At 43.6% G+C, this 23,469-nt stretch overlaps 1 protein-coding gene across 2 annotated transcripts in view; it reads left to right on the forward strand.

Moving 5' to 3' along the window:
* Positions 1–18,434, forward strand: part of flrt2 (fibronectin leucine rich transmembrane protein 2) — a 68,284-nt gene extending 49,850 nt beyond the window's left edge. Inside the window, exons 1-2 of one of the 2 annotated variants that reach the window (XM_050058036.1) lie at positions 7,312–7,915; positions 10,066–18,434. In XM_050058036.1, coding sequence (XP_049913993.1) covers positions 10,501–12,483 — 1,983 coding nt within the window. In that variant the 5' untranslated portion in view covers positions 7,312–7,915; positions 10,066–10,500 and the 3' untranslated portion in view covers positions 12,484–18,434. Of the gene's footprint in view, positions 1–7,311; positions 7,916–10,065 lie in introns of those variants that run through there. The other variant, XM_050058037.1, reaches the window with a different exon arrangement.
* Positions 18,435–23,469: the final 5,035 nt, after the last annotated feature.

Below are 23,469 nucleotides of genomic sequence, written 5' to 3' on the forward strand. Positions count from 1 at the left end.
AGTTTTCATGACAGTCTAGTCGATTTGTTTGACTCTAACAAGGAGGGACAGTTGGGAAGTAAATGTTGTTTAATCTAATTAGAGGGCTTCATTTGGGAGATACCATGTCCTCTTACATCATGCTGTATGTGTAAAGTGTGTGTAGTGCTGTATGTACTGAAAGCTGTAGAGTATTTTTCAGAGTCTGTCAGTCATGATATGTTTGCACAGCAAGAGAGCAATAAAAAACATCCTAAAAGTGGAAGACGGAATGAATTTTGGTCTTGAGGGGCTCAGGAGTTGGTGCAATCCTCCGACTCCCTCGTCTCCTCTCAGCTCACTCCTTGAGTAAAATATACAGTATGTTGTTGGCTGACTTGTTTCCTCGGCTGTGAAAACGCGTCGCTCTCTTCAGGGAGCCACGCTGTGACATTAGATGCATGCAGATTGATAATCGACGGGGGTAAACATAATTACATCGCCTTAGAAATTAATGAACGCATTGATCGCCCACTCTAAACATTATCAGCATATTTTTCTTTAAGCCACTGAAATCTCAGGAGGGAAGGGCCTGATTATATCAAGGCTCTCTGCCATTTGTAATATTTCTGTGGTTTTGCCACATTTAGTTCTTTCACAGCTCCTTCCAGTACTTGCGGGGAGGTTTTTAGACGCTGATGTTGTTGGCACCTTTGAAGTGCCTTTGGTGTCCAGATGTAAATTCATGCAGGGAGAAATGTGATAAGCTAATGATGTCTCTGGGGACAAGAATGAATATAACCAAGGGATAAACATATCTGCATATCTGAGTGGACGATATCCCTCTACCCTCCTTTAGCACTGTTTAGGGACTGAACGGGAGCAGATGGACAGAGCAGGCTTTGATGTGCTCGGGGGTCATGTGTATCTGCACTTTTATCAAGGTACACAAGCGTGCAGAGTAAATACGCCACGCCAAAGCTCTGGGAAGGTCTCTGGGAAAGGCGGAGAAGGGGAAATTCCACTTTGAGATTCCAGAGAGGGTGCAGACTGAAATATTTCTCTGCATTTGTGCAATACAGACCTTAAATATACAGTAGATATAATAGAGTACATTCTTACCGAGGCCACCAGAGGAAAGCACAACATAGATGTTTCACTTTTTCACTTAACCTTCTGAGACCTCAGCTTTTGTTCGGCAGGCATTCTGAATTTATCAAAGCTATTTGGAATGACAGGGACCTGATGAACATAAAAACTGAGCACTATCTTTGAACAGTTTGTAGTTTTTGAAGAAAATAATATCCTCATATGGAGACAATGGGCTTATTTTCAATAGTCACAGTGTGTTAAATTATAAAACGGATTATTTCAGTGCCTGAACACATCATAGAACAGTTTGTATGAGGTTAAGTTACATAATTAACATAAAGTTGCACAGGTTGGTTTAGGAGAAGAAACATGATAAGGAAGCCAAAAGGGTCCGTGTACTTCGCGGCCATTCGTTTTTCGTTTCAAAATAACAAATTGAAACACGGAAAACCAACCATTACCCATTTTTTGTTTAGAAATGACCAAACGAAAAAGGAAAAAAATGATCCATCTCCCGTTTTGTATTTGATAATAAAGAAAAGAAAAATGGAAAACGAATTGTTATCCATTATCCGTTATCCGATTTGGGAATTTAAAAAAAACCTTTGGGAAACTCCTTTCTCTATTTTTTGTTCGTTTCTTCTCTGTGACCAGTAAGTTGCATTCATATGCTCTATGAAATATACACACAGAGCATGTACATTTCCTATAACTACTAGAATATTGCTTTATCTGACATGACATGACAATAACTTTTCTAACTAATCTAGGTCACTCTACATGGACAGCAGCTAACGGCATACCACATTACACATGACATGTCCGCAAAAAATGATATGCAATACGTGAATTAATATGACATGTCCGCAAAAAATGATATGCAATACGTGAATTAATATAACGTTTTATTACCATGGACCAAACGTTCCTTTCCGTCCGCCAGTTTTCTGTGAAAGTGACGTCAATTTCAGTCAAGTTGGCAACTCCTGTTCCAAAATTATCTCAGAGTTGTTTTTCCGACATGAGCGGGCGTTTGTGTGTATTTTCCCAGTCGGAAAGTAATTTTTCCGATTATTCAGACACCACATGAATGCAACTTACTGGTCACAGAGAAGAAAGGAACAAAAAATAGAGAAAGGAGTTTCCCACAGGGTTTTTTTAAATTCCCAAATTAAATCGGATAACGGATAACATATAATGGATAACGATTAGTTTTCCGTTTTTCTTTTCTTTATTATCAAATAAAAAACGGGAGACGGATCATTTTTTTCCGTGTTTCAATTTATTTTGAAACGAAAAACAATGGTTCTGGGGATAGCTGCAGACAGAGTTGAGACTTCAGTCATAAAATGTAAATGTAAATAATAATTGCGCTCCTACGTCCTAAATATTACAAAGACATGAAACTTTAAAGGCACAGTTCACCCCAAAATCAAAGCAAGAAAAACTCAACAGTAATGTCTCTTTCTACAATCATGACCCAGTTACTCAAGATAATCCACAGACCTTGTTGTGAGCTGTTTCATGTAGGTACTATTTTCTCTCTACCAAACATCACCTGCCAAGTGTATCACCGCACAGAAGGAAGTGTGCATCTACCGCTAGCTCACCTAGCACCACTGACATAGCTAACATATACTCATACAACGGTGCATATGATATCCTATGAATTAGCACCCCACAAATGATGTTACGTGCTTAACGTTACACTCCAAAGGACAGGCTTAGGCTAGTCAAGTGTAGGAAAAGAAACATAGTGAGGACAAACCTTAAAATGAATAAAAGTTTACTTAAATTTTACACAGTTCTGAGAACCTGGGGAAGGTCCTGTGTTTTGTGACTCATCCATCGCCCCAACCTGCCTCCTATCTGGCTGCCCGGGACTGCTTCCGTCTTTACCCCTGCTGGTACATTGGAAAACGTACAAACACTTTATGTGAACAGCCTGAAAAAATTCAACATATCCAAAAGTCTGTTAGTGTTTCATGTTATAACTATGTATTGATTTTCCTTGCTCCATACTAGTGTCTTAGCTTTTTACTTTTGCTGAAGTAGATCAACTTTGTATGCCATATATAAACTATATTAAGCAAAAATAAAGAAGTCTCAACCATTAAAGTTGATCCAACTTTACACCTTGTCAACTTTTGTGTCACAATCAGCTGTAGACTGATTCAATGGCCTCTCATCCCGTCTTGTCAAATATCGCTGTTTTGTCGGTGGGCTTTCTTGTTTACATTTGCCGTGCCAGGTGTCCTCCAGCATCTGTTGTTGACATTCCAGGACACTGTGTCAATTTCTGTCTGTCTTTTTAAAATGCACTTCGTCTTTAACAGGAAATGTACAGTTTCTGCTTGTTAGATGCATCCAGTGTTTTTAAAAAAAAATCTCACAACGTACGTAAAATACAACATATTTACGTTTATTTCCTTTTGCAACAAAAGCACATGGTTACTTTAAGAAAAAATATCATGTATTGGCTTAAACCTCACATGGGAACCAAAGAGTGGGCTCGTGGGTGAAAGTCCGAGGTTTGTTTGACCCATACATCTCCCCTCCCATCTGCCATGTAGGGACTTTACAGCTCCTTATGTTATGTTGTTACCAGCGGTTTTTCAAACTGACGCTGTCCAGTGGCATTAATAAACTAACACCTTATCATATCGCTGCACAAGGTGCCTTTTTGTGTCAATGTCTGACGCCAAAATCACGGACAAAATAGCAATATTTGACAACTAGGTAATAAGAACAGGCTGGCTGACTTTACATGGATTGGTGTATTGTTCTTTTTCTATGGCCCAAACAGTGTCCACGAACAAGGACAACAGGTCTAAGTTAAGCAGAATGAAGTATAAAATGTAATATCCTCAAAAAAGGTCGTATTAAGAGTTTAAAATAAATCAAGCTAAATTAAGAAATCCATTCATTTTTTGATTGAATGCAATCAGGCTGTTTTTCATGTAACACCTGCTCAGTTTTTTGCTTGACAACAATGAACAATTCAAATTAACATGCCGGATAATAGCTGGAGCGTATTTGCCTATAGGCCCTTCTATTGCCCAGTTATGTGTCTGTCATCTTATCCACATTTGCGTGCCAGAAAGAGACGTTCCATAATGCAGCGCCGACCAGGAACAGAGCGCACGACTGCAAAACATGTCCATCAAGGAGAAAATAAAAATAGGCTGTTTCCTCTAAATTCACTCAATCAATAATTCATGACGCGCACAGAAGCTTGATTTATGAAGGAATTAAATGCTGTGGACTGGGCCTCGCAGCGGCCGTCCATCTCGGGGACGTGGCAGCCGAAATTAAACATGAAAGGCAAACACTGAGAACAACCACATCATCTCGCCGAGAGTGGACGTATCAGAAGGCTTCAGTGGCACGAGCGCCGGCCGGCCTGATTGGACAGAATGACATTGGTGATTTGAGTGGGAGCCATGTAATTTGTTTGAAAGTTTTCGTGAGTTATCTATGTTGAAGTGGGTCAAAGAGCCACGTTCATACCATTTGGCAACTGAAGGTGGAGATCAAAGGCAAACATGCACCTGCTGACCTGTGAGGATCATGTGACTGCCGTGTGCCTTTCTGACCCCGGCTCTGACTATAAACATGGAAACACAGAACATGACAGCTTTAGTATTTTATAAGGCGAACTGAAATCTTAATCCTCTCCACTGTCAGTAATTTATATTTCCTGTGTAGGGGAATATAAATTATAATGACACTGTGGCTTTTCTTCATATTTTCTGTTTCAACGTTATAAACCTATTTAGGTCATATTTGTAGAAAGAGTGTTGAAGCTTCAGCTCTCTGAGTGGACATTTCTAATGGCAACTGTGACTGACATTTGATGGCCAGCATTGCAAGAAGACATTGATAATGTCAAGATAATGTTGACTATTAGCTGTTTGTTACCATGGCCGACAAGGCAGACACACTACAGCCACACCAAAACACTTCCATCTCAAGAAAAGTGCTGCAGCTTCAGAAATGACTCCATTTTAAAGACACATGAAAATCTAAAACAAAGACAATGCAGAGGCCATAAAGTCCCCCAAAAAATGATGTTTATTATCTTCTGGGAAAATGTAAATTAACTTGTTCCCACAAGAAATATAAATATCACCTTTCAGGACTATAGGGTCTCTGTACAAATCAATTCATTAGCAACAAACACGATGCAAAGGAAAAAGACACACAAACAAATTAAAACAAATGCAACAGGACAATGCTGTGTATTAACACAACCGAAGTCCTCCAGGCCTCTAGAGGGAGCTACATAGATCTGTTGCTCTTTTATAATATTGTTAAAGACTAAGGCCAAATGTTAAAAGGAATACATACCTTCTTGTGTCGCCTCCTTACTTCACTTGTCTTCCCACTACAAAAACAAACACTCGTGTCTGGTCTCTCTCTGGTTGAAAATCAAGCTATTCCACTTAGAGCTCCCCCTGGAGGCCTGGAGAACTTTTGTGTTGATGCGCCACATTTTTCTGTTGCTTCATTTGTTTGTGAATTTTTGACTTTGCATTGTGTCTGTGTTGCAGCATGTTTTCTGTTAATGTGTTCATTGTCGTTATATTTGTTTTGAATTTTCACGCATCTTTGAGTTGCCATCGTTTCTCCTGATGGAAATGTTGTGGCATTGTGCTGTAGCACATTTGCCCTTGTCAGCCTTCATAATCGGTGCCTTCGCAACACTCAACACTTGGGACAAACTATTTGTGCTGTTAGGTTTGTATTTCAATCGGAAAGTGGGACCTAGCATGCTAATGGAAGCTAGTAAGTCTGGCTTTGTGACGTTGGTGCCACAAATTTATGAGAACACCAGACAAGGAGGCACCTTATCTGTGAACATCTATCAGTCCAACCATTGAATATCGATGATAGACTAACAGATGGATGGATACCTGTATCCTACGTTGTAACATTTCGCTTCCGCCACTCCTCAGTGCAATTGTAGAAGAAAAGTAATCGCTAGAAAAAAATTTGTAGGGTGGGGGAGAGGGGTTGTGGATGTGTCAAACAAACACGGACTTTCACCCAGGACAGCGGTCCAGTAACATAATAAAGCCAAACCCTGTTCTTTTTTTCCTAAACCCAACCACGTGCGCTTGGTTGTTGAAGAAAAACAAGTCAATTCATAGTGTTGTACCAACGTAGTGCTTTTATTTTGAAAGAGACTGTACTGCACATTTCCTGTGAAAAGGTCGGAGTGAGAATGTGTTGATAGAATATTTGATGTACAGTTATAGAATAATATATACATATAATTTTGTTCGAGACGTTATTAACTATTTTACAAAATAAAAAATGTGGCGTGGATGTATTAACTATTTTACAAAATAAAAAATGTGGCGTGGATGGGTTTCCCTTTTTCATGGGCAAATACAGCAAATAGCTGTTTTTTAATTTAATGAGAGTTCTTCTTTGAACACAGGAATATTTTCAAGGAGCCAATCACTCATAGGGGCCCCCTCTCTCTATGGGCCCCCCACCACACTGCCTGTACTGTCTATATTTACGCCCCTGCATGTGTGTGAGTTTTCAGTAAGCTTTACCCCATTGACGAGAAAACTACAGTAGACGAGGGCAATTGTGTGCGTGTGCGCGCGCGCGTGCGTGCGGGATACGCGTCTCGCAGAGTGCGTGCAGCGCAGTGCTGAATCAGTACCAGAAGCAGTGTAGTCAGATGAAATGAGTTTGGCTGTGTCTAAATGCTTCAAATCACTGCAAGAAAGTCCGGGAAGTGTGCTTTTCACTCGGGGCTAATTATCCAGCTGTAATTAAAAAAAGAAGCGAGGTTAGTGGTCCTGAAAGAAAGAAAGAAATCCAACAGCAGACCTACACACACGCCAACAAGACTATAAGGCCCTGCAGGGACAGAGTGTGGCCCTCAGGATATATATCACACTGTAAATAACCCGGAGGATTAGAGAAAGAACTCTCTGTCCTGGGGTGAGTTTTTATTCAGGATGTGACTCCAGGACGAATCGGTGGATTTTGTGATTAAAATGTAAATGAGAGCTCAGACGGGTTAAAGGTAGGCCGGCTAATAACATGTAGAGATGGAGTGTGTTGAGAGACAAACTATTTTCTGCAGTGTGAGGGCAGCAGGGAGGATCTGTGGCTTAAAGCCATCACGGAGCTGCTGGAGGAGATGCATTCTTTATTCTGAGGAGGAGGAGGAGGAAGAGGAGGAGGAGGAGGGGAGAGAGAGAGAGAGACAGAGAGAGAGACAGACAGAGAGAGAGAGAGAGAGAGAGAGAGAGAGAGAGAGGGAGGGAGGTGAGCAGAGCACACACGTCGCACTATCAACTGAATCCATCTAAGAAAACAACTCGCAGGGAGTCCGGCTCCGAGCTGCGAAGACACTGAAGGCAAGTTTGAGCTCCCCGGTTTAACAGCGCACCGGACGGACGGACGGAGGGACGAAGGGACGGACGCAGCTGGCCGTCATGGCCCGTGGCGGACACTTCGGCTTGTGCGTCCTCACCGTGCGGGCAGGAAGGGGAGAGGTGGGCGCTGCGATCACCCTGCCGCCGCTTTCTTTGCGCTGCGGACGGTGTTGAGTGAAAGGCGGAGGAGCTGCGAAGGAGAAGCTGGGAGGGAAACAGACAAACAAAAAAAAAAGTGCGGACAGCGGTGAGAGGACAGCCACAACCGAGGGGACCCATGCAGGCAAATATGCTGTTCCGTAGACTCACCGGGTTCACGCTGCTGCTGATCGGAGCCGAGTGTTACCGAACGGACCTTTACGCACGGTCATACAGCGGGACCGCATGAAGGACGGAGGCGCAGAGAAAGGGGAAAAGTTAACGCGGTTGCGGGTTTTGTAATGGATAAAGGCTCGCCAAAGGTACAGTGGATGTTTCTCAGTTATTGTAGAGAAATGTGGAGGAAACATTCAGGCCTGAGTTTCTATCAATCCACTTCTTTTTCAAATAAATACATCATGTTTAATGTTTACCGATACTAAAATATGTTGTGCAGCCTGCACGCAGAGACAAACTGCCATCAATCCACCAATTCCCACTGACTTTTTTATGATTAATTAAATCAGTTTGCAGAATTATTTGTAGGATTATTATATGTTTCATCGAGTTAAAGATCAGAGCGCTACAAAGCGCGCAGCTCCACATTTTTCACGCAGGAGAAAACCTGACTTTTTTTCATAAGGGGGGGCTTTCACTCTCAATGCACTGCACGGTTTTCAATTCCCCCTTTGAAATAATTCATTCAGATGAACAGCGCTCACTGGGCAGGCTTTGAAGTACACCTGATCCGCCTCTTATCGCCTCTTAAATACCCTCTCCATTTTAAACTTTTAATTGCGTTTTTCTGTCGCTAAATCCAGTTCTAATCGGATTGTCCTGGCCACATATCACAGCCTTCATCTGGCGCTGAGAAACTCTGCTCCCTCGGCTGGAAATTAAATCAAAAAAAGAAAGAAAAAGTCTATCAGTCTCCCTCCTTGATTTGTCCAACGTTTATCAGGTTGTCCAGTAACTTTACGCGTCTTTTTTACGCGTCGGATTTCTCGTGTCTTTTTTTATTTATGCAGCTATAATAATAATAATCTGGATGCTGCTGCCTTCTGCTGTTGATTCTGCTGCTGTGGCAGCACATTTTTATCGCCTCATGTGGTTGCTTATACCCCCTGAAGCTTATTTGATTAAATTTAGCTCTTTCAATTTAGAAAAGTAGATCACAGATGTGTGTCAAAGGATTGTTTCTCCAGCTCTGCCACAAAAGAGGCACACAGTCAACAAACAGCGCTGAGGATGTAAAGCAGCAGAAGGCAAAAAGATGGATTTCCTTTAATTTTTTTTTTTTTTTATGTTTCCATTTTGTCCCTTTCTTTGCAGCAGTTCCCTGTCATGGCTGCCAGACATGACAAATGTGAAATGTAGTTAAATGATTTTCTGAATGTTGTGGCTCCTCCTGCTCCTTGACACCTTAATCCACGCTCATGGCCGCTCCTGTGCTTAACATTCAACCCATCCTTCCCATTATTGTGTGTCACCCAGCATTGCCTCAGAGTGGGGCTTCATTTAAGCTGAAAGCCATTGATGACAACCGGTATCTTTCAATCATGTGTGAGAGGAAGAGGAGGGGAGATGGCTCATAAAACTTGGAATAATGGAGCTGGGGTTCGACTGTAATCCAGCGGCCTTCACTACGAGCTCCTCTGCGTGTTGAAAAACAGCCTGTATCGATCATTTATCGCAGGTGGAGAGATTAAATTATTTTCCAATCCCATTTCTGTTGACAGCTCGTGTATGTCACCGCGCTGAGAGGTGGAGCTGACGTGTAGGGTCTCTATTCCTCGACTGCCTTTTGTTTTCTAACTCCTGCTCCCCTCTCAGCCTTAAATCTGGGGCTGCTGGGGCGATGGCGTGCTCAGGCCTACAGACCAGCTCCTCCTCAGGCCAGCGGCAAAACAGTCGCCTGTGTTTACTGTAAGCACTTGTGTGTTTACTCGTGTACCTCTGCCCACAATGTCCGCTCAGGCAGACGGGGAGAAAGACACTTGTGTTCAGTTCTGGGTTTTTTTTGTTTGTTTTTTTCCCAGGAAATATCTGCACAAAGAGGTGCTGCCTTCATGAGCTTTATCTCTTTTTAGCATGTTTTCCATGAAGCAGCGCTGATGTTGCTCTGTGAATCTGTGTCCTTGCAGTGCTCTATTCCCTCCTTTGATAGAGCGGAAGGGATAAAAGCCTTCTTTATGTCTGTGAAACCGGATGTGCAAGAGCTGTTCTGAATATTTATCAGATGCTTTTTTTTTTTTTGTTGGAATAGCCGGTGCATAATTTGACATCGGTGGTGAACGATATGTTTTGTAAGACAGTTGCTGTGTGTGTGTGTGTGTGTGCGTGTGTGCGTGTGCATGTTTGGGTTTCAGATAAAGAGAGCAAGGAAAAGAGGCCCCTTTTTCTGAGAACAGGCCACCACCACCACCACCCCCTCCAAAACACCCTAATCCAGCATTTCTTTGTTTTCCCACAGGTCTCTGGATCCAAATGTCACCCCCCCTGGACTCTGCCCTGGTCGGGGACCGGCAGTGTGTGACGGACAGGCGAGTGGAGCCTGCGGTGGCTCTCTACTGCGTGGCTTCAAATTGGCCCTGGCTGAGCTCTGCATGGAGCAGCGAGTGAAGAGTCCTGCTATGGTCTGATGTCTCAGCATGGATGGAGTCAGTCAGAGGACTGGCCACCACTAATGAGACCATCGCTCTTCAGCTGAGGACTAGCATTTACAGGATTACTCCCACGGTTTCCTGCTCTTTTCCCAGCTAACTGCATCATTACCAAACTCTCCTAGTTGGACTTTTTCGTGGCTCTGGTTTTTGGTGGATATATACGTCATTCTGATTTTCATATTTCTTTTATTCCCTTTTTTTTTTAATTGTTGGTTTCCCTTTTCCTGTTTTGTTTTTCCACTATGGAGTTTCTGGCTGGACCCTGGAATAAAGATTGGGCTTCATTCTTGCAGTTTTGGTTGACTGTCATCCTGAGCCTCCAGATGCAGTTCAGCCCGGGCGCCTCTTGCCCGGAGGAGTGTCGTTGTGACAAAACGTTTGTGTACTGCAACGAGCGCAGCCTGACGTCAGTGCCTCTGGGGATACAGGAGGGCTTCAAGGTCCTCTACCTACACAACAACCAGATCAACAATGCTGGCTTCCCTCTGGAACTTCACAACGTGGCCACCGTGGACACGGTGTATCTCTACGGCAACCAGCTGGACGAGTTTCCTGTCAATCTGCCCAAAAACACCAGGGTCCTGCACCTCCAGGAGAACAATATCCAAACCATCTCAAGGGCGGCCCTGGCCCAGCTGACTAAGCTGGAGGAGCTGCACCTAGATGATAACTCCATCTCCACAGTGGGGGTGGAGGAAGGAGCCTTTAGGGAGGCGGTGAGCCTCAAACTCCTCTTCCTCACCAAGAACCACTTAAGCAGCGTTCCCATCGGCCTCCCCGAGGACCTGAAAGAGCTGCGGTTGGACGAGAACCGTATCGCTCACATTGCAGAGGAGGCCTTCCAGAATGTGACACGCCTGCAGCGCCTCCTGCTGGACGGGAACCTGCTGACGGACGAGGGCATAGCGCCTGGGACCTTCCAGGACCTGTCAAACCTCCGTGAGCTGGCCCTGGCCCGCAATTCACTCACCTTCCCCCCTCCGCTCCTCCCGAGCCAGTCGCTGGTCAAACTCAGCCTGCAGGAGAACCAGATTGACCAGATCCCTGTGGCGGCCTTCGCTGACCTCAACCGGCTGGAAAAACTGGATATCTCCAGCAACCAGCTTCAGACTCTGACGCAGGGTGTGTTTGACGGCCTGTCAAGCCTGAGGCACCTCATGGTGCGAAACAACCCGTGGCGTTGTGACTGTGCTGTGAAATGGGTGGTGGTGTGGCTCAAATCTTTGCCCCCCTTCATCAATGCCCGAGGCTTTGTGTGCCTGAGTCCAGATAAGGTGCGTGGCATGGCAATCAGAGAGCTCACGCTGGATATTATAGAGTGCCCCGTGGATGCTGACCAGCCGCCCTGGCCCACTCTCCGCTCCACACCCCCTCCCCCACCCACAACCACCCCTGTCACCACCATGATTTCCACCCTCATCACCACATCCATCCCTTACTACTTTGACTCGCCCTCCCCTCCCTTACCCCCGATCCATAACAACCCTCCCGGGCCTCTGCCTCCGTACGAGGACCCCCTTCAGATCTCCTTCCACGTGGTCAACTCCACCAGTATCGAGGTGAGCTGGGCTTCTTATTTCACCGTCACAGCCTACAAGGTCACTTGGGTCAAAAGGGGCCAAAGCCAAATAAACGAAGGGATGCGGGAGAGGACAGTGAGCGGGGACCGGCGGCACATTAGCCTCACCAACCTGGAGCCCCGGTCCGTGTATCGGATCTGTGTGCACGTGTTGGACACCCTTAACTCCTACAGACCCGGAGAGGATACTATATGCTCTGAGGCCAGGACCAAGGCTGTTGCGTCGACGAAGCCTCCCGGTAGAGAGCAAGCTCCTCAGGAGAGCATCAACTCCACGCTGCTAATGGCTGGGATCATAGGTGGGGCGGTGCTCATCGTCCTGGTGACGCTGCTCAGCCTCTTCTGCTGGCACATGCACAGGAAGAGCCGGTCGTCTTCGACCAAGTGGAAATACAACCGGGGCAGGAGAAAAGACGACTACGGTGAGGCCGGGACCAAGAAGGATAACTCCATTCTGGAGATGACTGAGACCAGTTTCCAGATAGTGGCGCTGAACAATGAGCAGCTGCTGAAGGGAGATTTTCGCATTCAGCCCATCTACACGCCCAACGGGGGCATTGGATTTAGAGACTGTCACCTCAGTAACAACAGCATAGCCTACTGCAAGAGCAGCAACGTGCCGAGTACAGAGTTCTGCCACACGTGATGCGGCGGCAAATAGTAGAGCAGCATTCACACACACATACCAGAAACACTTAATGCATAAGTACACACAGCGTTTGTGACAAAAAACATAAAGATTCTAGTGAAATATAACTGTACTATATATATTTCCAAGTTCTGTCTACGATGTAATTTATACTGTGGATAATAATGTGGGATTCTCTGCTATCTTTTTTATCTTAGAGGAAGAGATACAAGTGTTTCTTTTTTTATAACCAGCAGGGTTTTGAAAGTTGTTTTAATGGTCAGTACTGTACATGAACACGGATTTGTACAATCACGGCACCCTGGGTGTAGCTTCTGACGGACGCTGTCAGCCTTGGAAATGTTGGGGCACATTTAGAGGGCTGGGATCCTTTGCTAACCACAGAAGCAAAAAAGAAAACAAAAAAATGGCCTTTTTTTTTGCTCTTTGAAACAAACCCTCCCCAGCTCAACAGAACAGTAGTAAAGACAACACAGCACAGGGGAAATCCAAACACTGCTGATTAGAGCACTGTGGAAATATAGCGCTGGTTCACTGGTGGTTGTAAAAAAGAAGTGCACTTTCTTATTAATGGAGGCAGGAAATGAGCAGAGGTGGTGATGTAGGTGGTTGTGTAGGGCGGATGTCATGGTGCTGTTGAGAAGCCTGGGCTGAGATTTCCCCAAAGTGCCTTCACGTTAAAAGCATCTTTGTTCTGCTGGTTTGCGTTTGGAACAAAGGTGGGCTCAGTCAGGAGACACTTTTTGGGAAAACTCTGGAAAAGGGTGTGTCATTCTCAGCTTTTTTTTTTAGCGAGGAGGTGCAATTTATTAAAAGGAACAAAGGGTTATTGTCCCTAATGAGGTGCATGGATGTGCTGAGACCTGCAGATCCTTGTGAGGGAAATGTGTTCTGCTTCTTTTTGGCGAGTGAGGCCACAAGGGGGCAGCTTCCCTCAGCGTCGTGTGTGGGACAGGAAGTCAGACAGAGAGAGGGGAGGAAAAAAAAGCTGCATAGATCATTTTACCTCCACCATTCCCCTGGAGTCCATTACCCAGACGACATTACTCATGCTCAAACAGCATTGTTTGGAGTATTATTGCTCATCGAGCTACTTAATGATGTGGAATCATTTAAAACTAACAGTGTTTTCAGTGTTTGGTGGTTAAATGATATGGATTTTCACCACTGTGGTTGTGTGTGTGTGTGTGTGTGTGGAGGGTGTGATGAATTTTTGGAGACACACAACGATAATTATACACCCACTTATTTCAACCTTGTCCCGGCGTTCATTAAGGCTTTTTGATAAATTAGGAAATTACAACAATAAGATGGCGCTCCACCCACCGTCCCCACAATGCTGTCACTGAGCAGCTCATCTCGCATCTCATCCTTCACCCCTTTGTGCACGTTTATGAGACTGTCTACTTCACTTGCTCACCTCAACAATGCACCTGCTCACTTCACGCCATTACTTCCTGCGATGATGATCCTCAGACTATCTCCCCTCGTCTTCTCATCCCTGCGTGGGCTCAATTAAAACACTTTCCCTGCCCCTCGGCTGCAGGGCCGGGGTTGGTGGCAGCTCTTTGCATGTGAGGTGCCGGTGAGAGGTCTTCATTGTGCACTTCTTAAGGAGACTTTATTTGATTTGACAAGATTTTATTTTGAGGGGCCAAGCTTACAGCATTCCCACCCCCGCCCCCCGCCCCTCCTCCCCGCTCTCCTCATAATCCTCGACCAAAAAAGGGAGAAAATATGTAGCCTTTATTTTCACTTGGCTGCGTGGAGCTCACGCTGGGAGACGGAGTGTGTGTGTGTGTGTTAACTCTTTGTGAGGCGCACAGATTCAGCTGCACGGCGGAGAGTCGACACAAATTTTAGGTGAATGGTTTTTAAGGGCTTGTACTCGAGTTATTCCAGAGTGTTGAGATTATCTCTGAGAGGATTTACCTCAGCGCTCTTCAAAAAGTAGCTGCACTTACTGTAATTCCAGCAGTCGCTCTGATTGTGATCACGTGGATTTTAATTTGAGGCGATGACTTCCACAGACCCGGTGGTGAAAATCTGTTTGACCAAGCCGACACAAAATGAATGAATGAACGAGTGAATGAAATCATCTGACATGTCATGTAGTGTCATCTTATGTCTTAAAATCTTGTTTTCAGTAATACAGCTGACATGTTTTTGACTTTATTTGTCAGATTGTCTTTTTTAAAGGCAAAATCTCAATCATTAAGAAAACATTTAAAGCAACAGCTCAACATTTTTGTTAAATTCTCTTCTCTGTCTTCCTTACTGGGAGTTAGATGAGAAGACTGATACCACTCTGATGTCTGTACGCTGAATATAAAGCTACTACCAGCAGCTATTAGCTTATCTTAGCTTAGCTTATCTTAGCATCAAACTGGAAATGGGGGAAAACTAGCCTGGCTCTGTCTGCATGTAAAAAAAAAACTGCTGTAAAACCAAATGTGTAACCTCTACACTTATATATTGTACGAATTAAAAAAAAATAAGATTAATTATTGAGCTTTAAAGATGCTGACAGAAGGGTTTTTTTTTTTTAAATTGCAAAGGCAAATTTGGACTTGAAATTGAACATGTTAAAGCAGTGGTGCCCAACTGGTTGGTCGCGGGTTCATTCTGAATGGACCGCAAATGACTTGTCAAGTGAGTTAAAAACACTTAATTTTGAAATGCAGTGAATATCTGGCACAGAGCTTTTATTTTGAAGTGCTGTTTCCTGCTGCCCAACACAAGTAGGACGCTTAATATATGCGTGGACCTTGAGCCAGTCAATGAGACGTTTGGACCGTGGGGCTGGACCAGTCGGGAACCACTGCTTCAAAATATATTTAAATATATAAATATGAATAAATACAAAGTACTTTAAACAAATACACAAAAAAATCTGATAACAGCAAAAATCATTTTGCATGTGGATCAATAACTGTCCCTCAAACTCTGACATGTCTCTGTTCAGGACATACTGTCACTCGATGACAACAGCTAGTCCACCTCACCAGTTCATGTTACATTGAGATGAAATGAAAAATGCTTATTTAACCCTTTTAAATCACATCTTCAGACATATTGTGTACCTGTGTAACAGCATGTGCCACAAAATTACAAAAGTTTCTTTGTTTTCTAAAATCAAATCATGTTTTCTTCTTGTTAAACAAAATATAACGTGCGCTTATGTGAACTAGTACCAACCAATTTCATTGAAATAAATCACCACATCCACCCATCAATGGATGTGCAACTTTTAGCTGCACAGAGCGAATATTACGTTAGCTAGCTAGCAACAGCATGCGTCATCAATGTGTTTTCATTTCCCCAGAATATCGTGATCACAGCCGCTGGCTATTAATTATTTACTGTGAGGAAAATGCTCAAGATGATGTGCAAGACATTTGACAGTAACTAACGCTACATGGAGCATATGACGGGCATCGTTCATCTTTCTCTGATTGAGACTACGATCCTGATGGCGTGAAGTCGCCAGGGCGTTACCATTATGACACGCCCACTTTTTAACAAGCAAAACCTTGTTTTAATTTCCAAAACAATGTGGCTGAGGTCTAATTTGTTGATTCACGAAATATTCTGTTTCACTGGGAAATACGTCACAGTACTGAAGCTAACGACACTTTTACTTCTGTTTCACTGGGACTTTAAGCGAGGTTAACTTTGCTCACTTCCTTCGCTTTAATCAGCGAGTGGCTAGCAAGATTTAGGAACTTGTCTTGGGTCTGGAAGAGTTGTAGCAGTTATCCACTGACAAGTAGCCTAAACTGTACACACACACACTCTCTCTACACAAACAATCAGGCACCAAAACAAGGTCCCGAAATCTGCGTTGTGATTTGGCTCGGTAGGTGCCAGTCGTATAGGAATCGGTACCATATTGGCACTGGGTGTTGGTACTCAACCTCCGCTGTTAGTGAATTGTGTTACTTTTGGGAAGAGCCAGACCAGATGTTTCCCCCATGGATGTATGTTTGTAAGAGAACTGATACAGAGTTTAAGGCGACTTCACGGGTATAAAATTACCCAGGTATTCTACACTGTGCAGCACAACGGAGACTTCTGCCGGTTGAGCAGCTAACTGCCAGTTTAGCGCTTCGCTAACTTGAATTGGGATAAAATGATTGAATCACACGGCTCTTCTTGACCTTCTAAATTTATCAGACCAAATGGAGCAAATTCTGATAGTGACAAGTCATGTCACGGGGGTTGTGATCACCATTGAGCTGCACTTGTGTGTCCAAAATTATAGCAACACACGACCTTCGTCCCTCCCTTGTGTCAGTTAACTTAACCCTGGCTCGCACCAAAGACAGGCTAGTGTAATGAATTAAACCTTTGCTGAGTATTAGCCGACAGAAAGGTCTGAACAGATGATAAACAAAAACGGAAAACACTTCCATTTTGTACCTTTTACTTACAAAGTGAAAAATCAATTTTTCTCGAGTGACTCTGGTGAAATTGATCAGTTAGGGCTGATTCTTAGGTGCAGACTCAGTAGCAGTGTGTACATTGTGTTTCTGACTTGTGTGTTATAAATAGGGGCAACCAGCCCCTTAATATTTTTGTCCCAGCTCTCCCCTAATGATCACATTCCCCTGGCAGATAAAGTCAGCTTGTTTTCTGCAAAATAAGATTCCAAGACTTCAATACATGACGTGTTTAGATGGATTTTCTTTTCTTTCCATGTTGGGTTCATTAACAGTACGATCTTCTGTGGTTATCAAAGCATCTCCACTTTTTATTTTAACCCTTTTCTATCTACTAATCCCCACAGCTGACCATAACCCCACACAGAAACACTTGAACATTTACATCAGATATTCTTTATTATTCTATGTTCCAGATGAAAGGCCTGTGCGATCATACACGTGACGGTCAAACTGTTGCAACATATCCCCCCCCCCCCCCGTCTGTGAATGTGTACTGGAGACAGATATTTGCCTTACCTTTTATGCAGGACTGAATGATTAGCAGAGAGAGCGAGTGAAGTGGGAGGAAGAAAAGATGAGACATAAAAAGACGGCAACAAGGGAGCTGAAAAGAAAGCACAGTTCTCCAACGTTCTGCAGCCATGGCGGCGGCGGTGGCAGCAGCGGCAACAATAACAGTATTAACAGGAAGAAGAAGAACATGAGGCATGACACACACAGTAGCTACCGAGAGACTGTTCATCCATAGTGCCAGACCTTGAGCGGTGCGTGGCTAATGATTCCAGCAGACGGGAGGAGGCTTTGGTGGTTGTTTTGCAGCGCACATTACTCTTAATTTTCTACTTGATGAAAGAACGCGGCTGCGGCGCCGTGACCGATGGAATTACACAAAACGTATTACTAGCATCAGATTATTACTGTTTCAGGGTGCCGAGAAGTAATTTCCCTTAAAGCTCATTGAATCATGTTGAAATAATTATGTTTAATCTGCGAGAGGTCACTTCAGACAAAACACACGTTTAAAGTCATCTTTTCTTCCTGCAGGCGAAACCTTCACTGCAAATATCTATTAGTAACATTCATTCAAGGATTTTTGCATGTACTGTATTTAGCTTCATAGCCTTTCATTCGTTCATCACACCGGGTTTTTCTGTTTATTTCCAAGCAATCGCCCAGCGGTGGTTGAGGTACAGTGTGAGCAACCATACAGAGAGGCTTAGAGAAAGAAGGCTGGAAACTTACAATGCATGTGAAACGGCTGTGCTGGGAAACGTCCCGGCTCCTCATCGAGACGCTGCAGTGTTAACGTTGGCCATCCACACCGAGTTTTCTTAGGAACCAAAGTTAAATTTCTGTTCTCATGATGAAATATTGATGTTGTTCCATGTATGTGCCTTGAGGTTGAACTTACAATGTAAAGTCCTTGAAACCTTTAAATGTTTTTGCACAAACTGTAAATACTTAAGTGAAGCTTTTTGAAAATAAAAGAGCCATTGGATTTCAGCGATCACTATCTTTTATTTTTGACATCGAAATGAGAGTTTGTATTCTGTTGTGCTTCGAAGGTCCCATACTGTAAAGTCAAATTAAAAAGAGCAGGTGCAGGTGGTGTATAAATGGTGCCATGTCATTGTTCCAACAGCTCATAATGTTGAAGCCTAAATAGTGCAAAAGTTATCCCACTAACTGTTTCTCCGAAAATACACACCACAGGTTGCTTCAGTTAACCAGTGTCATTTGAACCATCGATTCTGGGTGTTTTTACCGATCCTTCGTGGCAGTTCCCAGCGCCATTTTAGCCACCGATCACAGGTATTTTCACCAACGCTCCACAGCGTTATCTAGCAGCATTTCAGCCACGAATCCTGAGTGTTTTTGTTGACCCTTTGCTGTGTTTCCCAGCATTGTTTAGCCCTCAATTCCAGGTGTTTTTACCAACCCTCAGTGGCGTTTCTCAGTGGCATTGGAGCCACCAATCCTGGATTTTTTTCTCGGCCTTTTTTGGCAGTTCCTGGCGTCGTTTTAGCCAGTGATCCTGGGATTTTCTTACCAACCCTTCATGGTGTTTCCCAGCAGCATTTGAGCTACCAGTCCTGAGTGTTTTTACCAACCCTTTGCAGTGTTGCCCAGCATGGTTTGAGCCACTAAACCTGGATGTTTTTACCAGCCCTTTATGATGTTTTCCAGTGTCGTCTGAACCACCTGTCCTGGGTGTTTTTACAGACCCTTCAAGGTGTTTCCAAGCAGCCTTTGAGCCAGTGAACCCGGACCACCGGCCCATCCCTGCTTTTTTTAACAGCCTTTGTGCTACCAAACGTGGGCATTTGAAGCCATAACATGATTTTTTCCTAACCACACATTAACCACAACGTTGTTGAGAAACGTAAAGTTTCAGTGTATTTGCTACAAAATAATATACAAATGTAACACATCTGTGGTTCACATAAACTTTTTCTCGCAATTGGGTTGTCCAGTTGCAGGGAGTGGTTTTGTTGGGGGTGGAAATGAAACCTCGGAGCCATGAGCATTTGTTTCTGGTATAATGGGCTGTTGGAGAGATGGGCCAATGATGAGAAATGAGCTGAAAATGTTTGTATATGTTTCTGTAAACCACAGATTCGTTACATTTGAACATTTTTATGGAGCAGATACACTGAAACTTTACATTTGTCAATAATACTGTGGTCAGTGTGTGCTTATGTTTACACCAAAACCACTGGATTACGGTCAGGAAAAGATCAGCTTTAAATACACACATTTGGTAGCACAAAAGTCACTGGCTCAGTGTCTGTGGATCAAACGCTGCTGGTAAACACAGCAAAGGGTCGGTAAAAACACCTGGGATCAGTGGCTCAAACACTGCTGGGAATCTGAAACAAACTGCAGGAAGTGTGTATTTTGGAGAAACGGGACTGAGTAATGGGTGTTGGTTTTTGGGACAATGGACGGTCGGAAAAATGGCTTTCAGTCCAATGGGACATTTATTTGAACTGAAGGGGGCTTCAAAATTTTAGGCCGAATTTTGGGCAGTCCTTGATATAAATACTGTGGAAGTATTAAAATACCTAATAAACAGAAATGCACAGTCCGTATTCAGAGACTGTGCCTTAAAGCGAGCCGTCAGAACGTCTGTGCAGTTGTGATGTCACAACTATACTCTGTGAAGGTAGAAACTGCTGCAACAGTGACATCACAGTCCGTCCTTGGCTGCAATGATGGTGCAGAAACACAGAGAGTGCTGATGCTTATGACCTGGAAATGCTGACCAATCAGAGCAGCCCAGGCTTTTCATGAGGGGGTCTTAAAGAGACAGGTGCTCAACAGGGCGTCTCACAGAGAGAGTGAATACAGGTGTGTTCAGGCAGACAGTGTGAGGAGAATAAAGTGTTTTCTGAACATTAAAGCACATAAAAAATAAGAATGTGGGACCTTTATTGAGTGATCATACATCCTTTATTAGTTTTGTGTGTTGGATGAAGTTGTCAAGCAATCTGAGGAGAGTGTTTGTACATAGCTAAATTTATTTTGGGTCAGACACTAGTAATTCAGGATCAAAGATGTGTGCTGTACCACACCATGCCAAGTTATCCTCTTATTTCTATACGGGAAGCTTGAGACATCTTAGCGTAGTCACCGCAGCTTAGCGTTCAGCTGGGGAAAATCCAGGATACTCTCTCATTCTACTTGTATGGCACAACTAAATCCCAGAAAGGGCTCTTTCCCCAAATCCCTGTGTTCTACCAACGTCCAACTTTTTTTCCTCCCCATGACCACATCCCAGTGTTGCCTCTGCAACCTCCAGCCCGCTAAAAAAACCCACATTAGCCCCGTCTTAATTCACTCTGACAATTAACCACAGCAGAAACACAAAGAGGGCGTGCCGCTCTGGTATTCTGAGCGGGAAATTGGTGTTTTTCTCAAAATCCCCACATGTCAAAATGTGATTTGTTATTGCACAATCGGAGGCTTTTTGGGGGAGGCCAAGAGAACTGAGGCTTTGGCACTAAAATCATTTACTTTCCTGTTCTCCCTACTTTGTGTTGTATAACGAGCATCATGAAAGATTCAGTGTGAGCTCACCCCTGTGCATTCGTCAGGAGCGGGTTCTTTGTAATGACCCGCTGGTTTAAAACAGGGACATCCCCATGTTCCCAGGGTTCAGTGTTCCCCAGCGCTGTATTCTCTTAAATGCACTGTAGCTATGTAAAGATATAGTGGAGTGATGGCGTCCTGAGCAGAGAATGAAGTCACACTTCCTCTGTGTGTGCTGTAATTCAACACCAGTGGATGTTAGGGCCTGTTTGCATCTCACTTGCTAGCTCATTGCTGCTGCTTTGTCATGCGCTCGTATGGTGGTTACTGCAGATATCGGACAGCATTGTTGTGGAAGTGTAGCACCTACCTTCCAGTTCCCGACTGTTTATGGAGTTAGCGCTGCTGGTTCAGCCACCTTCATGTGTGCAGACAATTCATATGCTCTGCTTTCAGATAGAGCCCCTTGAATATAACACCTAAGAGACACTGTACATCCGTCATCATAGTGATTTACAGATATTAAAATATGTGGCTGTTGATGAAAGAATTTATTTTTCTTTCAATTATTCTTTTTTACATGTAATACAATATTATCAGGCCATTAAATCACAGTTATCAGTGGTTATAACCCTCATACGTATTGGTTAAAATGGGCCTGCCTCACTTACTATGTTAAAAGGTATGAGCAGCCACACTGTCAGCGTGAGCAGAGCATCTAGAGAATAAGAGGCTCGCCTAGTTTTTCCGCGCGACTCACGGTTTTCAGCAAAAATAGACAGCGACATTGTACCACCTTTCATAACAGTTTCAATGTCTAGATGTAAATATTCCTTTTAAACAGAAAACATCCTGTTTCCATTTCAAAATAAAAGCCTTCTGACATTGTTTCTGTGGACAGAATCCCTTCATTTGTTTTAAAAAGGCTTTTCACTGTCAAATATCGTCATGATTGCAGCGGCTGCACGGCTCCAGTGCAGTACCAGCTTTTAATTGTGGAAATACAGTAATTATAGCAGTAGGCTGTTACAGTGTCTGTGTGAACACTGCATGCGTGTGAGACGCAGCAGTTCAGCAAGGTAGTCGTGATGCACTGCTCATGCGGGCAGTGTGAACCGTGCGTTAGGTTCAGAAGGTCTTCATCAGGCGATGGGATCAGCATCTACATTTATTGCCAGGCAGCAACCTCTTATGACCGTAATAATCATTAGAGGAGCAAAGGAGCAAGTCAGGTGATGTTGTATAAAGAGTGAGCAAGTCCACGTGGGGCGAGTCAGTAAAACAGGACTTTCACCCAGGAGAGCGTTTGTGTCCCACGTGAAATCAAAAGTCACTGTACACCAAAGTGAACAAAACTGTGACCCTTTAATGTTGTGTATACAAACAGCCATTTAATTAGCTGATAACGGCATCTTTACCTAATAGTAGGTTTGGCGGGCCCCTTCTATCCCACACCTATGAGGCTACAAGCCACTGATAACGGCCTTTTGATGGGCTGATAACATCTGAATTGGGAGCTTTTGGGTGATCAGTGCATACAAAGCTTTGCTATATGTTTGAATAACTGTTCTAATAAACCCTTTGAAAGGTCTCCTTACTGTGTCATACTAAGAGGATACCATACTGGGGAGCATAAATACATTCCTGTTTCAAACCAGTTATTTACCAAATCAGGTTGCACCGTTAAAACTTTAGAATTGTCTCACCTCATAAAGACTTCAGCAAAGTGAAATCAGCTGCTTGAAAACATCTGCAGTGCTGTCAAATTATAAGCAATCAAGTGTGTGTAAACAGGAAGTGACTGTAGCATCACAGGCTGCAACATGACTTCCAAAAATGACAGTTTCAGGGTGAAAATGAAACATTACTCTGTCCTGTAAATGTAGGCATAACTCATGTTCTCACTCATAAATGAACTCATTAACAGGTATATGTTTCAGTTATGCTAACCTAGCTGACATTATTAGGTTGGTGTTGTTTTATTAAACAGTATTTTGACAGGTCCGACCTCTGTTATTCTTCAGTGCATGTGTGTCAAATTAGCACCAAGCTAAGTGTTGTCAGCTGCTCAACAGTTCCTCGTGGCAGCTGTGGCTTTATCATGGCTTTTCTTTACTTTATATCATATAATGTTACAAAATCAAATTCATAAGAGTAAATATTAAACGTTTCAGATAATGAAGAGAAAGTAATCCATGTGAGCAAAAACTTTCAGACTTTTCAAAATATTCTGTTTCCTTCTTCTTTGTCTACAAACTACTGCAACTGTTTACACACAGATGTCAGTGAAACATGTAATCATGGTTTCAGATGTTGTTAACTTCTCCCTGATTTCAGATGATATTCCTGCTGCAACGTGTCAGCTTGTGTTTAGAAGGTTTTGTTAATGATTTTTCACTGTAGAGTGAGCAGCTGTATTCTGTGACCCCGGCTGCAATGACAAAACATTCTCATTCTGACCTTGTCACACGTCACTGCAAAGTCGTGGACTTTCGATGTCAGCATG

The sequence above is a fragment of the Epinephelus moara genome, chromosome 12 (genome assembly GCF_006386435.1).
Source record: "Epinephelus moara isolate mb chromosome 12, YSFRI_EMoa_1.0, whole genome shotgun sequence".
Lineage (NCBI taxonomy): Eukaryota > Metazoa > Chordata > Actinopteri > Perciformes > Serranidae > Epinephelus > Epinephelus moara.